General features: G+C 41.4%; 1 protein-coding gene across 3 annotated transcripts in view; it reads left to right on the top strand.

The window, feature by feature from the left end:
- Positions 1-15,334, top strand: part of CSMD3 (CUB and Sushi multiple domains 3) — a 1,313,655-nt gene that overhangs the window by 308,322 nt on the left and 989,999 nt on the right. For all 3 annotated transcript variants that reach the window (XM_025197227.1, XM_006018073.3, XM_006018072.3), the window contains exon 4: positions 11,236-11,430. In XM_025197227.1, coding sequence (XP_025053012.1) covers positions 11,236-11,430 — 195 coding nt within the window. The remainder of the gene's footprint in view (positions 1-11,235; positions 11,431-15,334) is intronic.

Raw genomic sequence — 15,334 nt, 5'->3', positions numbered from 1 at the left:
GCGTGCCCATCCGTGTCATGCCTCTGGTAGGCTGGCTACGGCTGGGGCTGTCTCTAAGATTTTTGAGCTGTCCATGTTTACCAGCAGGATTCTTTTGTCCTGATTCTGGTATTTTAGCAGGTCAGAGCAGGGAGTGAGTCATAGATTTCATAGACATTAGGACTGGAAGGGACCTCAGGAGATCATCGAGTCCAGCCCCCTGCTCCAGGGGCAGGAAGTCAACTGGGGTCAAAGGATCCCAGCATGATAAATGTCCAAATGTCTCTTAAAGGAGTCCAGAGTAGGTGCTTGCACTACCTGTGGTGGCAGTCTATTCCAGGCCTTGGGGTCTCAGACAGTAAAGAAGTCCTTCCTTACATCCAGCCTGAAACAGTCTTGGAGGAGTTTGTGACCGTTTGACCTTGTCATCCCTTGGGGTGCTCTGGTGAACAGGTGTTCCCCCAGATCCTGATGTACACCCCTTATATAGAGTCCTGCTTTGATTAGCTACAATTCTGGGATCTAACTGAAAGCATGGGAGACTGGTGCTTCCAGAGTCACAGAGGCACTTGCCCCACCAGTGTCCAGTCATTGACGGGGGGGTCACCCCGTGGCTGATCCCACTGACCCGCAAGTGGCATCAGTGTGCCCCTAGCACTTTCAGGCATGCTGCTGACACTTCCAGGAGAGTGCTGGAATTTCTGGGAGAGCCCCCACTCCCCAGCCAGTGCTCTTGGGGGGGGCACCAGCACTCTCATCTGTCCCCCCTGCCCGGGAACACTGGCTGACAGGGGATGCACCAGCACTCTCAGGGGGTGCACATTCACCCCCGTGCACCCCCTACATGTCGCCATTGATTGAAAGTGTAGTAAACCCTGTTGTAGATCCCTTAGGTGTGAATTTTGGTGAGTGGGGTTGGAGAAGATACAGTTGTAATTTAGAGCTTGACTGTAGACAGTGAATGTAGTGGTGCACTTAGGATGAAAACTGTTAGCATGGAGGTAGCTGTTGCAGGCTGGTTTCCACTACAGTATGGTACTGATGTGGCCACTGTAAAGTTTTACAGTAGTTTTCTCTCCCTATGACATTTTTTTTTCTGCCAGTCCATTCATAGTACTTGATAAAGTTTTTTGTTTCCTATGAAAGTTCATGCCTCTCTGAACCATGCCACCCTGGTTTATCTTCTCTGGGATATTATCTGCAAAGCAATTTTGTTAGTTATTGTATTTGTTTAGAAACCCTCACCAATATAGAATCACAAAGGGAGTTTAGAAACCCCCACCAATATAGAATACATTCTTTAATGTATACTTCGAGATAAGTTTATAAACAGATATCCTATATGCCCTACCTATTTAGTGGGAAAGGAGATGTTTTAATACAGTTGTATTACCTGGTTCTAGATATGCTGCTGTTGCTATGATGATGGGTGGTTTAGAAATCTCAGACAATTTTTACACATTATCCTATACTGTTTTATCATAGTATCATACTATGATACTGTTTTGTCTGAAAATGCTGATTTATTGAATGAAAACCAGCATGTTTTCATCTGGAGCATCTCTTATTTGATAAGCTTTAAAAAAATCAAGGACAGGCCTCCCTTGGCATCTTGCCAGGTTTTCTAGTGAGCAGGTTTGTGTCCAAGGCTCTGTTAGCCATCTCATAGTTGGGCTTCAAGGCTTCCTGACATGGCACAAAAGTCTAAAACTTTTCAGAGCCCAAGGGTTTTTGTCTCATAGCAGCTTCACTTTGTGGATTGCCCTAGGGCTCTGAAAACCGCCATGGCCACAAAAGGCATATCACCAGTGCAGACAAACGCAATGGGGATTCCAACTTTTCTGTTGCAGAGACAAGAATACAAAAGCTCTATCACTGAAGCCAAACATTGAGAAGATTCAAAAAGGGGTTGGGATCCAATTTGGCAATTCCTGTGTTTCCAGAAGTTGACAAGCTAAATATAAATTTCGGGGAGCTGATGATAGATCACTGTCACTCAGAGATCATCCACATTGAAACTTACTTTTTCATGTTGTTTTATCTTTTTCCCTAGCCTGTGACCCAGGAGATGGAACTGGGTGGATTGGTGTCTAATTATATCTACCCAGAGACTTAGTATTAGGCACAGATTATACATTTATAAATAAATGCTGCTTACAGAAGAAGACAAGACTAAAGTACTTCCCAGATGAATTACTCTACAGTAGCCATGCATGTTTATTTGTTACTAATAAAAATGCTTTCAGAAGTGGCAAATGTATTATCAATTACACAGTTGCTTTATTATCCAATACTAGGAACAAAATTGTTTGAACTGTAGGAGGAAAACACTTAATCATTAGCTGGTTTCTTAATATTAAAAAGTTAATGGAGATGATGAAGGTTTGCTTTTTTTTTTTCAGTAGTGCCATATAATAATGCACTGGAAAATTGACTACTCATAAAAAGTGTGTTTTTAATTAATGCATTAAAATTATAATAGTTTATGGAAACACACTGAATTCTAAAGGTAATACTTGTGGAAATAAAATTGAGGATGAAGGAGATAGTTATAAACAGTGATAGTTTCATGCATAGATATTAAGCTTAACCTTTTTTTAGGGCTGTCAGTTAATCGTGGTTAACACGCATGATTAACATGTTAATTGCTGCTCATATTAATTTTTTTAACTTATTAATCATGCACACGGTTTTAGAGCCCATGCCCGGGCTCCACTCTGCCACTGTCACTGTCAGCTCCAGACTGCCCCGCAGGGCAGCGGTGGCAGCACAGAGGACCACAGGGCAGTCCAGATGTGGACTCTGGGCAGCTACAGCAGGGGAGAGGGGAGTGCACAGACATAAACACAGATATGCAGCAGCAGCCTGCAGGTGGCAAGGAACGCAGCCCAGCAGCATGTGGAGCAGCACCCAGCAGGCAGGTCTATGAATCAGAATGGGCATGGGGAAGGGAAAAGGTGTGGGGGCAGATCAAGGACCCCACGGTGAGGGAGGGAGTGGGGCAGAGAGAGGGGCTGGGGTGAATGGGGCTCTGGGGCTAAGGCAGGTTATGGCATGGAGCCATGGGTGGCTCCTCCAGGGGCACTCCCACTGCTGCGTGCACCCCTGGGGGAGGCATGTACCCCCCAGATTTGTGAATGGGGCAGAGGCAGGCTGCTGCTGTGGGCTTGGGCTTTGTGCCCTGCTGCCTTTGTTCTGGGTGCCATGCACTGGCTGTACTGTGTCCCCTGCCCACCCGGGGGTGGGAGGCACAGCACAGTGTTGTGCAACTCCTGGGGCAATGGCAGTGGGGTGCAGAGTCCAGCATGCAGTAGCATCCTGCTTCTACCCCATACACAGATCCTGGGGCACATGCCCCCTATACCTCCCCCGGAGGGGCACACATTGGTGGGAGTGCCCCTCCATGCTCCTGGATGACCCTCTTGCAGCTCTTGACCCACTCTGGCACCCCATTCATCCCGGCCCCTGACCCTGCCTCTGCCCCACTCCCTCCCTCAACATGGGGTCCTCTGTCTGCCCCATCAGCCCTTACCTCTCCCATGCCTCCTGTACCCCACACACTTACCTGCTGGGCGGTGTTGTGTGTCTGTCTGTTTGCCCTTCACTCCTGACCCACAGTACCCCACATTCTGCCAGAGTATATAGGAGCCCCTTGCTCTGGGCTCCAACCCCTCACACATAACCACAGCCCCCCACAAACGCATCCTACACCCACCTCAACCATACAAAGTACATGCATAATTTTGCCTGAGTTTTTCTGCACATAATTTTGAGTTTTTAGCTGTGTGATTAAAATCACAATTAATTGCAAGTAATTTGTTTAATTGTGCAAGTAATCACAATCGAATTTTTAATCGTTAGACAGCCCTACTTCTTTATTTCCAAAAACAGGAAAGTCTCTCTGCCTTGACTTAATCTTTTTTGGTGGAATCTTTCAGAGATTGCTATGAGACAAGTTCCCAAATGTTTTTAGATTGTTGAGTAAGACCAAATCAAAAACACCACTTATATCTGATGTCCAGGGGATCAGTGCCAAGTTTGCAAACCCTTTAAAATATCACTCCTAAGCTGTCCTAACATTATACAGTGAGACCATCACTGCTGCTCTGACTTTTTTATGATATAGAAAAGAGCTAAAGTGTTTAGAATGGATTTAAGAGCCCCAATTCCAATTCTTAGAGGATTACCCTCTCAGTTGTGCCTACATTGCAGAAGATATTCTTCACAAACTTTGCTAATACTGTTGGGGATTGGAGAGTTTTTTACTAGATAGAGGCCATGGCTTTATGGCCTTATCATTATGAAGTACCTTAAGATCCCCCAATAACTTAGATGGGCCTCAAAGAATATCAAGATCAGATAAGCACGGGTCCCTCTATCCCTAGGTTGCAAAAGCTGTGCACTCATTCAAAGAAGCATGGAATGGGATCTCATCCATAGTTGTTACAGATGGAATAGACCTAGTACATCATCAAGTTCCTCTTTTTGCCAACACGGGATTGTTCCCTTTGGTGACTATTTGACTGTTATATCACCGTCAGTTTTAAAAATCTAGTAGTATATGGCAGACACTACTTCCAAGGGATGGGTGACAGTTCTACAATCTAATATATTTCAATATTGATACATTTTTCTCTGATGGCAGCCTACACTTTTCTCAACTGAATCCAGCTATGACAAATTATACTTCATTGCTCCACACTAAATTATTCCTTTCTATCATTACTCTTATTTTCTTACCTATACACACATATATCAGGCTCTTACCTTGCATACTCTTTTCTGTTTTCATTTATACATAGATACGTGCACACACACACACACACACACACACACACTTATACATACATATAGAATTATACATATGTTCACACACACACAGTATGGACAGACATATTGGTTTGAGGAACCTTAAGAATTCAATTTGAATTATTTTGAATATATATATATGAATATATATATGAATAAAATATTGAATCTGTGTCAAACTTCTAACTCCATTTTGAACATAAGGTTGGCATTTACTTTTCTCTTGTAGTTTATCTCCATCTTGGTTTAATATTCACAGGGATATACTAGCACAAGGATGATAATGGCAGTGTGGTGGGCATTGCCTGAAGTACTCTACCATCTGAAATGTGATTACTTTAAACAATACGCTACCAACAGCATTGGCTTATCAAGAAAGAGGATGCCTAACAACAGTCACCCAGTAGGTTGAAGGTCCTCCCAAGCCTAGTTGCCCATAAGGCTACTAGGGTTAGTCTGGTTCAGACATGCAAGTATCTATGGCCAACAGCACACAAAAAGCAAATTGGTTAGCATAATATACAGCCTCCTTTGACTCCCTAGTGCCCAGGCACTCATTTACAATTGTGTTGATTGGGGATGGCCTTTGTAGCAGGTATCAACTTGACACCTCTAGATGCAGAGTGAAATACATTCACTGCTCTGTTACTATGACACATACCTGAAAGACGGCTGTGACTACCTGTCAAACCCAAAACCTGATAGGGGAGGCTGAAAGTTTCTTAAAAGAAGAAAAAAAAAAGGACCTGCTATCTCTTGGGGCTTCAGTTTCACCAGCCTAAAAGGAGGACTAACAATGGGAGATGAGTGAATTAGGAGTCTTTCCTTCCTAAACACAGAAGAACCCCCCACACCCACTCCACACCAAGGTCTACCATGGAAAGGGTGAGCTAAATTAAGGGCCAATGTGTTCAAAATGTTTGGGTTTTTTAATTTTTAAAAAATTTCTCATACAAATAAAGAATAAGGGTACAATTTTAAACTGTGTGCAAAGCATATCTCAGTGGGTGTATCGACACGTGTGTTTTACTAGGGAGCTGACTAATTAGCTCACTAGTAAAGCATCACTGTCTACACAAGTGCCTGTATTAGGGCATAGTAAATTAATTAATTCCACTGTAAAATAGTACTACTGGGAACAGTACTGTTTTACAGTGGAATAATTCATTCTGCTAAAACACTCATGCACATGGTGACTAGGGCTGTCTGGGCCATGAGGATGCAAAAGTGTGGGGACCATCTGCTGACCAGTCCCACAATCACAGGCAACTGGTAGGGTGGGCACAGGGGGGCATGTGCCCCCCCCTGAGGTTGGCCCCCAACTTCGCACTGCTCAAGATGAGGCAGTTTTTTTGCTGTACGGGCAAGTGGCTTGCTGGGGGAGGGGGCACTAAGCTGTGGCACAGAAGTATGAGAGTGGATATGGGGTTTTTGGCTTGCCCCCAGGCCCCCCCACAAATTGTGCCCCTCCAGACTCAGGAGTCACCAATCACCCCTGCCCATGCTTTAGCACCCTCGTGCCTCAGCCAGCCCCTCCACAACCCAACGCTGCCAACCAGAGCCCAGGGCCAGAACCCCTGCCAGCCCAAGGCTGGTCCACCCCAGTTTGAAATGCTGCAGTCTCAGGCACACATGAAGATGCAGCGCCCAGGAGCAGCTGACTTTGGCGCAAACTGCGCCGGGGTCTATTCAGACACATTAACTGCACATGTAGATGCACCCAGTATGTGTGATTGCCTGTTTAGCACACATTTTCTAATAGTTAAACTGTAAAATGGAAGGTCTTACACCTTCTGGGAGAAAGGCAGAGGGTCTGCACCTAATCATAGAGTCTCAAAACTGGGCCTAAAGCTGGACCCTGGACTGTCTTCTGTCTCTGACAGTTTAAGTACATAGGGACTTCAGCAGATGAATCCCCTAAGAGCAGACTGACTGAAGGTCTATCAGGGGAGCTAGCAAATCTGTCACTGTGTGTTACTCACACTTCGGCATTTTAATGTTTATCTATAAATTAATTACCTAAAGTTTCCAATCTTTTTTTTATTGGTGTTCTCTGAGTGAAGGGATGGGACAGATCTGTTGATTATTGAAAATATAATCCAGATATATAACTGGTGCAATTTGACATTGTGTCAATAATTTAATGTTTATTTTGAACTCATTCTTTGGTATTAGCATAATATAAGTTTTTCACCAGTCATCTAGTTCATCCCCCAGTATACTAAAAATATTTTGTAAAAATTGAAAGCTTACTAATTAATTTATCTCCCGGTTCCTGCTCTGTTAAAACGAATATAATTTTGACTTACTGATTGGTACAAAATCTGATTCCAATTGTTTTCAAACTGATTTTTATTAACTGGTAGTATCAAGATTTTTAGTTCTTGCAATATGCTTATAGCTTTGTTTCCCAGGTCCCTTTTTTAAAGTTAAAGACAGATTGTAATAGCAGTTATACAATGTAACTATTTTAGAGCAGTTTATTTTATCTTCCTCTATTTTATTAATGCTCCCCCTTTCTCTCCCTAGCATTTCCTTTTCCCTTTTTAAATTAGTGAAAGTCCTCATTAATCTCTCTAAGTCTCTTTAGCTAGCATTTTTCAGCTCCTTTTTGTGGCCCTATTTTTTATCTAAAATGACATAAATGACTGTATATTATTCTTTGTTTCCCTTACTTCCTTTACCACCAATATACTTTATTTTGCAGTTTGTTTCTGTAGCATGCTTTACCCTTTTACAATTTTTTTAAAAATTTCTGGAGGTACTATAGCCTATTTAATTATTGCATCTTCATGTGCGCTCATTGATTTTAATATTATTTTCCCATTATATACCATATAAACTATTTCTTATCCATTATTCCAAATTGTCTCCCTTCAAATCTAATATACTTCTATGCTTTTGCATTGCTTACTGTTCAATTCATGTAGCTCAGTTTCTAACATGCCAGATTCCCTATTTGGCCTTTCTTTCTAAATCAATTCTTCCATATCAGTAAGAAATGGATGCAGGGATACATTTCTAAATGGATTTTAAGAAATAGCTAATATCTATCATCACTTTTATGTCTGTGATTTCATGATTTTTTTGTGTGTGTGCACATGAATGTGTGTAACCAAAACTTTCAAATGGTCAGGTCTCAAACAGGAACTTGTTCTGTTAAATACTATACAAGTCATAGTGGGAGTATTTTTTCAATATGAAGGTGACAGTCTTCCAGTAAACAGGGAAGTCATCAGTGAGTCCATAGATGACTGAGGAGCTTGAGCTGAGATTCACGTTTGAATACGGACATAGCAAATAGTTTCAGGAAGAAGGAGTAGATCCTGGTGGTGTGAAATCATAGGTCTTTCCCTTTGCTTTCTTGTGTGAGGCAAGTTTGGTCTATCACAAAAACTTGTGCTCTCTCTCTCTATATATATAATTTAGTTTATAGGGTGAAAATCTACATTGATTTCTTCTTGACTTCAGATTAACAAGATTAACTAGGTCTCTCTGTATATCACTGCACCACTATGGATTATTCAATGTTTGAGTGTCCCAGGGATTGATGGGGTTGCATTTCTTCAGAATGGCCTTCAAGGTGTCCTTGAATGTCTTTTTTTGCCCACCTCTAGGCAATATTTTTTAATTGCTATAAAATTTGAGTTGTCAAAAAATATGTAGTCCACTGATCTGTCACTTGACTATAGTTGACCAGTCAACTGACTGGCTTGCCAGCCTTAGTTTTACCTCCCCTGTCCATTCAAACAATGCTGTAGGAAAGCGTGGGTAAAACATTTCTAAGATAAACCTTTTTTTGAGTTGCTTACCTTTAAAACATTTAAAGGATACTTGTGATCTTTTAAGACCCTTTAATGGGTTAATGATGTTATTTTAAGTCCCTCTATGATGGTTTAAAAGTAATCTGTAACATGGCCCAAATCTCATCGAGATCTTCTATAGGTCCTCCTCTCTTGAACATGGAAATGATTCTGGCATCTTTGAGGTGAGAGGAAGGAATCTGTTCATTTTATCTGATTTTCTTAATAATTATGGCTGTGCTGCTTGTAGACATGAAAAAAAAAAAGTGCTTTACCAGCAGCAGCAGAGCGTTACTTTGACCTGGCTCCACAGTGACTATATAGATTGGTTGCCTCAGTGTGGCTTTTTGGAGCTTTTAGCTGAAGCTGATTCAATCAGCTATTATATAAACTCACCAAAAAAGCCGTACTAAAGCATTCAATCTCTACAGACGTCAGATGAGCCAAGTCCAACTAATACACTGCCTCTTCTGGGCATGCACTGGGCTCATCATGGGAGTGCATCAAGTTCAAAATAAAGCGGGTTTTCTTTGTTTTTGTTTTTAAAATTTTTGCTAGCAGCCTATGCATTGTTGGTAAGAGAGCTTTTTTTTCCATTTTGCTTATATATTTCAGTTAGTATTCCATCAAGACCTCATGATTTGTCATTCTTCATCAGCTTAATGGCTTCTAAAACCTCTAGATTAGTCAGTGGATATGCAAGCAGATCCTTAATGGGGTGTTGTTGAATGGTCTTGATGGTATTGTCTTTGATATTAGAATCTTGATTAAAAAATTCTTGAAAGTGCTTCTTCAACTGTGGGTTGATGGTTGAGAGGTCTTCATCCTTGGACCTCAGAGGGATTGCTCCTTGTATACTTGGCTCATAGATAGTTTTGGCATCAAAGAAGACACTGAAGATATGCTGTGGCTGTCAGCAAACTTTTGAATCTCTTTTGCTATATCCTCCTACCACTTGTTCTTTCACTTTTGAATTTTCCCCATCTCTTCCAAGTATTCTTTTCTGTAGCCCAGGGTCCCTGTCCACTCTAGTACTGAAATCTCCACAAAGAATTATCTTGTCTTCTTAGGGACAGATGACAAGATTTGCTTGAGTTTAGAACAGAACTGTTCTCCTGTTCCTTTACCTCCATCAAGGCTCAGGATGCATGCATTGATAAGTGTTGCATGTTGTCTGTTGGTCAGTTGAAGATGAAGGGTCATGAGGCACTTGTTGATATCAAGTGGACATGCTAGGGTCTGACTAACAGTCTTGCTCTTGATAAACTCATCCACAGTGTTGGTTTTGCAATCATTTTTAGCTTTTCCTTCCATAAAAAAAATGTACCCACCTCTATGCACTCTGAGCTGTCTCCTCCTGAATGCATCTGGTCTTGCTAAATGCAGCAGTGTCATATCAAATTGTGCAAATTCTCGATTTGTCATATCAAATAGGCCAAAATTAGCAATATAGATAAAAGGACTGGAACAGCTAAACCCAGAAGCTGTGCAAAGCTGGAGTTGAGAGCTGTAGATACCAGATCATAGGAAAGTAGAGCTGGAAGGGACTCAAGGTAATGTAGTCCAGCCCCCTGCTCAGGGCAGGATCATTCCTGACTAAATTATCCCAGTCAAGTGTCTGTTTAACTTGGTCTTCAAAATTTCCAAGGATGAATATTCTACTTTTTCTATAGCTAGCCTGTTCTAATGTTTGACCACCTTCACAGAAAGTTTGTCCTAATCTCCAACTTAAATTTCCCTGCTGAAGCTTGAGGCTATTGCATCTAGTCCTGTCTCCTATAGCCACAGAGAAAAGCCCATCCCCATCCTCTGTGTAATTCTTCTTCAGGTATTTTAAGACTGTTATAAAATCCCCCCTCAGTCTTCTCTGTTCCAGACTAAATAACTCCTAGTTGTTTCAGACTCCCCTCATAAATCTTGCTTTCCAGGACTCTAATAATTTTTGTTTCTCTGTGCTGGGATATTTCCAAATTGCCCACATCCTTCTTGAAGTGCTTTGTTTCACTTCATAACTACTTACGATTCATTTGGAAAAAAAAGATTAAGTGAGGACATCATAACAATTTTCAATTATTTTCAAAGCTTCCATAGAGGGAGCCAGAGGGACAAAAGCTGTCGTCCTTTGCCACAAATGGCTGAACAGGAGACAATGGATCTAAATTGTAGCAAAGCATACTTTGATTAAATTTGGAGCAGGAAGCAGGGCATGGGGTTGCAGAGATTCTAACTATTCACTCAGAGAGAGGCTGGTAAGAATTTGTCCAGATTATTTTAGGAATAGCACAACCTTCAGGATAGGATCTTGAGATGATGAAGGAACATAATATTCAACACTGAATCAGGTGCCTGAAGGATAGGGATGAACACACTTTCTGGTTTCTAACAGTTCTTCCCTAGGACAGAATAAGACTGGCCTGTGCAGATGAACTACTATCTATGGACAGAGTGGGGGAGCTGTGTGCTTCTCCAAACAGAATAGGATTGCTCTCCTGAGTATAAATAAATAATTTTTTGCAAAGCAGCTACAGAGACTCGGATGTCTGGAATACCATCTGAGCCATAATGAGTGCTGTTACATATTATTCAATACGCTCTTGGCAATATATGTATGCGATAACTAACAATAAGTGCTTTTCTCTTACAGAATTACAGAGCAGTTCTTGTGGCAATCCAGGTGTTCCACCAAAGGGTATCCTGTATGGTACAAGATTTGATGTTGGTGATAAAATCCGATACAGCTGTGTAACTGGTTACATTTTGGATGGACACCCCCAGCTTACTTGTATAGCTAACTCAGTGAACACAGCATCATGGGATTTCCCAGTTCCTATCTGCCGAGGTAAGATAAATGTTATGTTATTATTTTTCAAATAAATTCATGAGATAAGGTAGCTTGCTACAAGATAAGTTTAAGTATTAACTTTTAGACTATGCCAATAAAAAGCCCTTTTTGAATTTCTGTATCACTACTCCTTTATGCGCCTATTAATTTTGTCAATGTCATATTAAGAAATCTATTTTTTTCTCTTTTTTGGTGAAAAGAATAGAATTCTAAACTAAAGAGTTAGGATTAGATTATTAACATGAGTCATGTTGCAGAATTGGAGCATAACTAGGAGTATCCTAGTTGCAGGTGGGGCTTTGTCATTACTGTTTTCCAAGTAGGTATTGGTTAGAAAGTCATGGAGACTGGTTGAGCTAATGTGAAGAGGTGGTAATAAAGGGACGTGGTAACATTAATTCCCCTTGAAATACGGGAAATGGGAAGGAATTTTGCCTATTTTCATTAATTTATCTGATTTGATTTCTGATTGCCAATTAGTCATTAAAATGTAGTCAAGATTTTAATATGCAAGTGTGGTGTTCTACCTTCTTCCACTTCATATTGGACAAGGGCAATCTTAGGGACTAATTTTCAAACATTTATTTATGTGAATGAACTACCATTATCCATCATGAATCATCTGCCATTTGTGCCATCTAAGAATATCTAAAGTTAGCCAGCATGTATTCAAAAACACGTTTTCATCAAAAATTCAAAATCTTCAAAAAATAAAAACTTTTCACTACACACACACACACACACTACATTAAGGGCATAGAGAGAAAAGCCAAGCAGGAAATTCCGTTTTTATATAAAAAAAAGTGTTTAAAAGGTCTTTTTTTTTTAATTCTGATGCAAAACAGAAACACAATTAAAAATCTTACTGTTTTTCCATAAATTGGAGTTTGATTTTTCCTGATAGACCTAAAGATAAGTTTCAGGAGAGCCTCCTGCAGAACCTAATGATTTCTTTTCTGCATTGAAATAGTCATTGATATGCTATACTCTTGCACTGATTCAAGAGCAACATTTCTTCCTACTCTAAATAATTTAAGCTCTTTTAATCTTTAATTATTTCCATTCATTTGATTTGCTAGTATATCTACCTGTGCTAGTATGAATTCTTGAATGTGGGTGGCCAACATTATGCACAGTATGCCAGATGAGTTCTGACTAGTGCCTTGTATGATAGCAATAGTACAACTTCTCTCTGCTTGCAATACTTTTCCTGACACATCCTAGGATCATTTCTAGTTTTTAAAGACCCACTGAATTTGTAATTCATAATTATCTTGTAGTCAACAAGTAAGCACAAGTATTCCTTCTCCTCTGTTATTTCCATGGAGAAGCCGGAACTGCCTCCCAAAAGTGGTCAGTAAGACTAAAGTTAAAATGCAACTGTGGGGATATTCAAATGATGCAAATTCCATGTGTGAATGTGGAGGAAACTTTCAAACTACAGTACACAAGCTGTCCTGCCCATGTACAGGATAATCACATACCAATGAAGACCTCACTAAAGCTACAGATTGAAAAACAGTATGTTTATTTCTTAACCCAAATTTGAACACAGTGATAGGACATGAGAAAAAGAAGAGAGATCCATTGCATTTGAGGTTCATAATTATCCTATGGTCAACAAATATGCACAGGTTGTCTTCCCTTTCTTTTGTTTCCAAATTATAATCCTCCAGTTTATTGCACAAATTGTGATGATAAGCCCTTAAACACATGGCCTTGTACTTAATTTCATTAAGTTTCATCCATTTCTGTTTCTCCAGTTCTTCCTGTGTGCTGTTCTATATACACACTGCCTTCCAACTTTGAGTCATCAGCAAACTTCATTAGAACACTCCAACACTTTGTGAAAGGGTCATTAATGGAAATTTTAAATAAGATTGGGCCCAAAACTATTCATGGAGAACTCTACTAATATCTTGTCCTAGCCCCATGGTTCCCCTTTCAGTACCTTCTACTGTATCTCTCATTTAGTCAGTTTTTTTCTACCTTATCTCCCATTTAGTCAGTTATTTACTACTTTGTGATTCCTGTACTAATTCCTGCCTTCTTTATATTAACTAAGTTTTTGACTTATGGCACTATATCAATCCCTAGATGTCCCTCATTTTAGTTATCTAAAATATCAATTTTCTAATCAAAGAAAGCTATTGTGTAATGTTACTAAAAGCATGCTTTACTACCCAAGAGTTGCATTTTATCTTGTTTTCCATTTATATCTATTTTTTTTTAATTTATTCTAAAGCCTTGCCAGCTATTGGGAGACTAATGGGGTACTATTTGAACAGAATATTTTTTTTACCAGTATTTTAAACACCATGTTGTAAATTCTTCAATTAAACATTACCACCCTCAATGGGCTAAATTTATTAAAATTCCTTTCAAAAGAATTTGAAATGGTATGTACCACTTCTTTTAATATTCTAAGCACAGAGGTATACTCCCTGGTTGACATATTAAACTGTTTCAGCTTTGTTTGTTCAGCTGATGTGGTGATTTCTACACACCCTTTACTTCTATGTTTATCTAGTGTTCATCTAGTTTTGGGGCCACCCACAAAATCCTCTACCCAATTGTTATTGCAGAGTTGTCCTGCTTCTTTCTTTATGGTTATTTATTTGACTCGGAATTTTTTATTGCTAGTTCCTCTAATTTCCTTAGCAAAGTCTAACTCATCTTCAATTCTGGCAGTTTTCTGTTTGTCCCAACACTTTCTTACCTCCCAGATGTAACCCTGGGCGCGACAGTACATGCGCCTTCACCTGAATAATGGGATCCTGGGGTACCCAGTAGCCAGTAGCCCTGCCCAGCCCCCCTGGGAAGCTGCTGCAGTGCCCCTGAGCGGAGAGCCTCCCTTTACAATCAAGCACCCTTGCAGACAGTTTTCAAACTATTTACAAGATGTAATTATTTACATCATAATAAATAATCATTAAATAAGCACATGGATATACTGTCTAATAAACCCTCAAGAACTTAGTTACACAGTCTCTCACTTGCACACAGTGTACTGGGGATCCCGTGTGCACTGCCTTTGGCGGGGTATCTCAGGGAGCGGGACTGTCTGTGTCCCTGCACGTGGTCTATGGACGCTCCCTGGCGCTGGTGTCCGTCTCCGTGCTCCTGGGGTCTCTGAGCAGCAAGCAGCGGCTCCTCTGCAGTTCCTGCAAGACAGCCTTCCCCTGCCTTTGCCCCCTTCCCTAGTTCCGCTGTGAGTAGTGTCTGGGCTGCAGGCTATAGCAACCCTCCTACTGTCCCACACAGGCTCACAGCCCCGGCAAATGCAGCCCCTCCCTGGGCTTTGCCTGCCCCTGGGGCCCCTCACCCCTCAGGGAAACTAGGGCAGACTCCGGCAGTCCCCACCCGGGCTCTGCTGTGCTCACCCAGCCACACCGGCTGCAGTCAGGTCTCTTCAGACTTGGGTTCTCCACACCAGCAGTCCCTGCCTGCTCCTGCCCTCGCAGCTTCTCCACTCTGCTCATGTAGGCCTCTCTCAAGGGCTCTCCGAGGGACCACTGCGCTGAGACTCTCAATCCGGTCTCCAGCCTGTCCCTCGGCCCCCTCTCTCTCTCTTGTTCCCCCCCACGGGAAAAACTGCTCCCCCTTTTATCCAAGTCTCTCAGCCAATCCCAGCTCAGGGCCCTTCCCAGCCTTTTGCTAAGGGCTCTCTTTCAAACTTTGCTGGGGTTACATCACCCCTCCCACTTCCAACAGGGCTGCTCCCAAACAGCTTCACTTGCCCTCAGAGCCTGCAGTGTCCCCTCTGGGACAAACTGTCTCTGCCAGGCAACTCTTCCCCTTCTGTTCAGGTGGGTCCATTTTTTAAAGGCTGCTACACAGATATAGGTGTTCTTTTGATTAATTCCTTTTTCCCATTCTGTGTAGGCTACTTGCTTATACC

This window comes from Alligator sinensis, unplaced genomic scaffold, assembly GCF_000455745.1.
Source record: "Alligator sinensis unplaced genomic scaffold, ASM45574v1 scaffold112_1, whole genome shotgun sequence".
NCBI lineage: Eukaryota > Metazoa > Chordata > Crocodylia > Alligatoridae > Alligator > Alligator sinensis.
This window is presented reverse-complemented; position numbering and strand designations above follow the sequence as displayed.